The 5,264-nt window shown below is 32.1% G+C and overlaps 1 protein-coding gene across 1 annotated transcript; it reads right to left on the reverse strand.

Annotated features, from left to right (window-relative positions):
• Positions 1-2,682: 2,682 nt before the first annotated feature.
• LOC131612102 (Bowman-Birk type wound-induced trypsin inhibitor-like) lies at positions 2,683-3,189 on the reverse strand. The gene has a single exon (XM_058883915.1). The coding sequence runs from the start codon at positions 3,149-3,151 to the stop codon at positions 2,837-2,839; it is 315 nt and encodes a 104-aa protein (XP_058739898.1). The 5' UTR covers positions 3,152-3,189; the 3' UTR covers positions 2,683-2,836.
• Between the last annotated feature and the right edge of the window lie 2,075 nt (positions 3,190-5,264).

A 5,264-nucleotide genomic window follows, 5' to 3' on the forward strand; every position in this document is an offset into this window, starting at 1 on the left:
AGAATGGCGTTTGTGAGGGGAAGCTTGAAAAGAAGAAGCAGAGACGGTCGGAGTAGCAACAGACGGAGTTGCAGAGACGAAAAGAGAGAGGATCAGAGCGAGGCGGCGACGGCGATAATAGGGTTTAGGTATCTGATGGAAGAACGGCGACGACGATAATAGGGTTTTAGTATCGGAGCAATAGAACGGCGACGGCGATAGAGGACGGAGGCTATGGGCTCTGAGTTCGTCGGAGAAGAAAGCGTATGTTTGTGAAAATAGAGTTCTGAGAGAGGCAAAGAACGCTTACAATTTTTGTTATTTTGTTTAAAAAATTTAATTTTAAAAGGGCTACCTCATACCCTCCCTATACCAGCGCTTTTGCTAAAGCGCTCTCATACCCCACACTATAGCAGCGCTTTTGCTAAAGCGCTTTCATACCCCCCATATATCAGCGTTTTCCAAAAGCGCTTTCATACCCCCCCCCCTTTACCAGCGCTTTTTCCTCTTCTTTTTTAATTTTGTTTTTACCGAGCCCTATAGCAGCGCTTTTCCTAAAAGCGTTTTCGTAGATGCGCTGCTAAAAGACAAATTTGGCGTAGTGTTTCTTTTTCAAATTCAAGAATCTGTCAAACTTCAATTCTTTGAAAATGTCGGTCAACTGTGCATTATGTCTCGAGTTACTAATCTTTCTTTATGTCTTGCTATCGACCCATCAACATTATGTTTCACCTTGAACACCCACTTTACTTTGATAGCTTTTGTATGTGTAGAAATTCGACTAACTCCCAAGTGTTGTTTCTTTCTATTGCCTGTAACTCTTCGGCCATAGCTAACTTCCATTGTTGACTCTTTAAAGCCTCGTTATAGTTGACTGGTTCATCACCTTCAAGTAAAGCAAAATGAACTAATTCTCAATCTGGTGTGACTTCATCACCACCAGCCACTTCATAGTCTTGAAGTCTTGCTGGAAGAATTCGAGTTCTTTAAGGTCTTTAGCTTGTATCAGCCACACCATATTTGACTTCGATTGTGTCGGGAATGTTGGTAACAACTTCGGCTTCTACTGGAGTTTCGACAATTTCATCAACTTCGACTTAAGCAGTTTCCTCGTCGAAGTTAGAGCTTGTCAATGGCTTGTTAATTGAATTACTCGAATTCCAATCCCAGGCAGATTTTTCATCAATCACAATACCTCGACTCAACACAATCTTCACATTAACTGGATTGAACAACCTGTATGCACCAGTTCTATGATATTCTACCAGAATCATAGGTTCACTCTTGTCATCAAGCTTCCTTCTTCTTGCATCAGAAACATGCTTGTAACACATTGAGCCAATCATCCTCAGAGCCAAACACATAGAACCAAACACCCTAGATTGAACAGCCTGTTTGCCACTCCACACTTCTTCAGGAACCTTATTCTTCAACTTCTTTGTAAGGACTTATCCAGTATATACACTACAGTCGAAATAGCTTCACCTCATAAGGACTTTGGCTGATTATTCTCCTTTAGCATGCATTATAGTTTTGTTCTTTCGTTCTGCAATTCCATTATGTTGAGGCATATAAGGAGCAGTTATTTCATGATCGACACCATGTTTGGAAAAGAATTCTGCGAACATCTTGGATGTGTATTCGCCACCTCCATCTGTTCGCAGAATTTTGATTTTCTTTTCACTCTGGTTTTCAAAAAGTATCTTGAATCTCTTAAAGATTTAGAATACTTCGTCCTTTCTCTTGATCACATAGATCCACAACTTTCGAATAAACTCATCGACAAATGAAAAAAAATATTTGTTTCCACCAAAGGTATGTTCTTCGAATGGACCACGTACATTTGAGTGTACCACTTCGAGTATGCAGGATGATCTAATTGGCATAGTTGAAGCGAAAGAATTTCTGGATTGCTTTCCGACTAAACAACCTTCATAAAATTTGTCAGGCATCTCAAGACTTGGAATACCATTCAGAATCATCTGAATCTTGGCGTGCAAGGTTCGCTCTTTCGTCCTTGCCTTTTGTCGATCTTTTGTCTTTCCTGTACCAATCTATTGTCTTTTCTGATACAAAGTTGAGGAGTATTCACCTTTGTGAGAGACACACCACTTATCCACATAAAACCTTAAGATAATAGGTGGTAGATTCTCCCACTTATAAATGTTCAAGTCACCACATTTCTATCTAATGTGTGACTAATTCCCCACTTACTCACACTTGCATTATTACTCTAACAATATCCACTGATCATACTCGACAAAGTATTTTTCATCTGCCTCCTCAAAAACTTCTTAATTGTGGCTACTAAAAACTGAATTGAACCATTTATGTAGTTCAATTCAGTGCAGTTCATGAACCATCAACACCTCTACTAAAAAGGCACTATGGAATGCTTTGCAACAACATATTCCCAAAAGAACAGAATGCATATTTGAGACAGATAATTCAACAATCAACAACATCAATGATAGATAAAATATATTCTTACAATGATTAAAGCACACTTACTAATGACGGATGATTCTTAGGCCCATATTTTAAAGCAAATAAACATATATTTGCAACCATTAACTTTCATTTTAAATTGTGTCTAATGATCGCCATTCAAAGTGTGTTATTACATAAATATATGATTTTATTAAAATACTCTGCAATAAATTAAATAAGATACCAAACAAAATAATTTCAAGAGAAAAATCATTAAACACAAACACTTAACCCTACAGTTTGGCAAAAACCAAACTGCATATATGGGCAAGCAGTAATTTTTATTTCATTAATTATTTCCATGCAAATAATATAAAACAGATCCTAATGGAATTTGTTTCATCAAATGCATGGCATACTAACATAGTTAGTTACATTTTTTATAACAGAACTTAGTGACATCAGTGCAATGACACTTTGGTGGAAGAGACCTTGTGCAAAGGCAGTCTTTGCAAGCAGAGTGACATTTTTCTCCAACATCAGCACAGCGACACTGAGCAGGGATTGATCTTGTGCAAGGGCAGGAATTACAGCATGCTTTGTTGCTTGCATCACCATTGGAGAGGACTTCATTGATGAAGGAAGTTGAATCCAAACCCGCATCAGCAACAGTTGCAGTGAAGCCTAAGAGGAAAAGCATGAAAGCTAACTTCATCATTGCCTTCATGTTGATAAACTCCATTATTACTCACTTTTTCTTTTTCTATTATGATCCGTGTATCTTTCTTTGCAGCTACATAGGTGTATTTATAATGAGGTATTTCTCTTCTTTTTTTTGTTATTTCATTGTTTTTTTAAGAAATGCACTCACCGCGTGATCCTCGTGCTAGCTCCATCTAGGTGTACTTGATTTCTCGTATTGTTTTGTAAATTTCCATTTCCATTTTTTTTTTTCACTATGAAAAATGAAATTATTATGATTTGAAGTTAAGTCACGTGGGTGTGGAGGGTTTTTGCTTTTGTCTGTGATGCATCTTCTTTGTCAGAGTCTCAGTGGTGTGTTGTCTGTGATACATCTGCTCTTGGAAGGGTCTCCATGGTGTGTGGTATATATAATTATATAATTTTACTAAATTATAATTTTATAATATCGCCATTAACTTTTTTATTTATAAATAAGATTAGATAAATATAAAGAAACTCTTATCACATCCTTTTGAATATCACACACTAAGTGAATTGTCTAAAATATCCTCTTGCTTTCGTAGATGTTTCTTTTGAAGTATTTTTTTGAAAATTTCTTTACCCACCTCCTAACCTTCTTACCCACCTCTGGCGAAATTACCAAAATACCCCTTATTTCGGAAATACATTTCCGAAAACGTACTTTTATTGGAAAAAAAAATGTTTTCGGAAATGCACTTCCGAAAACACGAAAAAAAGATGTTTTCGGAGATGCATTTCCGAAAACACCCCCTTTTTTAGTTTTCGGAGATGCATTTCCGAAAACACCCCTTTTTGGGAGAGGGAGGTGTTTTCGGAGATGCATATCCGAAATATTCCAAGACCAAATTGGTCTTGGAATGTTTCGGATATACACTTCCGAAATAATTTAATAATTATTAAAAAATTAAAATCAAGGCGAATCAATACAATTAATAGGTATAAAATGAAAGTGAATCAATAAAATGAAGGTAAATCAATAAAATTAAGGTGAATCAAAATTTTCTAAACAATTTTAAAGTTAAAAATTATTTTATTAAAATTATTTTAATTATGAATCAGAATAGAAATATATAAATATATAATCATAATTATTAATTTTGTAAGTGAAATATATAAATATATAATATATAATTGTATTTTATTGTGAAAAAAAATATATAATTGTAACATTTATGTGCTTATTATTCATTATTTATGCACATTTTGAGCATTAGTTTTTATTCTATTTAAAATTGAAACAATTTTATTATTTACTTTAATTAATTGTTCATTATTTATGCACGTATTTTTTATAAAAATAAAATTTATTTATGTGTTAGAAAAAGTTGGAGAGATTTATTTAATTTTATAAGAATTAATTATGATTTGATAAGATAAAAATTATATATTACCAAAAGTAGAAAAAACTATTTTAAGTAAGAATCATGAATCACTAACTTGTTGTTTCTAACCAGTGAATTAAAATAATATCAAAGGTTATAAATGAGTGTAATTATAAGTGTAATATATTGGTGTAATTTGAGCCCTCCTCTATATAAATATATAAATATATAAATATATAATAATTATTATAAATTAAAACACTCATTTCTTTAATTTTTATAATTATTATATAAATATATAATATATAATAAATTTTATAAATATATAATAATTATTATAATTATTATATAAATTAAAACACTCATTTTTTTAATTTTTTTTATAAATATATAACAATTATTATAAATATATAAATAAAAAATTATAACTTATTTTGTAAGTGAAATTATTTTAATTTTTTTAATTAAAATTATTTTAAATTTTAAAATATGAATTAGGATACAAATATATAATAACTATTATTCATAACTCATAAATTATATCAAAATATATAACTATTATTATTCATTATTCATAAATTATATCAAATTTATGATATGTGAATTAATTAATATCCTAAAATTAATTTTTGGGATTTTTTTAGATTTTTTTTTGTTGTTTCGGAGATGCATCTCCGAATTAGTCAAAATCCCAATTTTTGGGATTTTTTCGGAAATGCACTTCTGAAGTCTAGAAAAATTTTGAAAAAAAAAAATATTTCGGAAATGCATTTCCGAAGCGGGGTAAAATGGGTTTTTCGCTGGGGG

Source organism: Vicia villosa, linkage group LG6 (assembly GCF_029867415.1).
Source record: "Vicia villosa cultivar HV-30 ecotype Madison, WI linkage group LG6, Vvil1.0, whole genome shotgun sequence".
NCBI classification, from domain to species: Eukaryota; Viridiplantae; Streptophyta; class Magnoliopsida; order Fabales; family Fabaceae; genus Vicia; species Vicia villosa.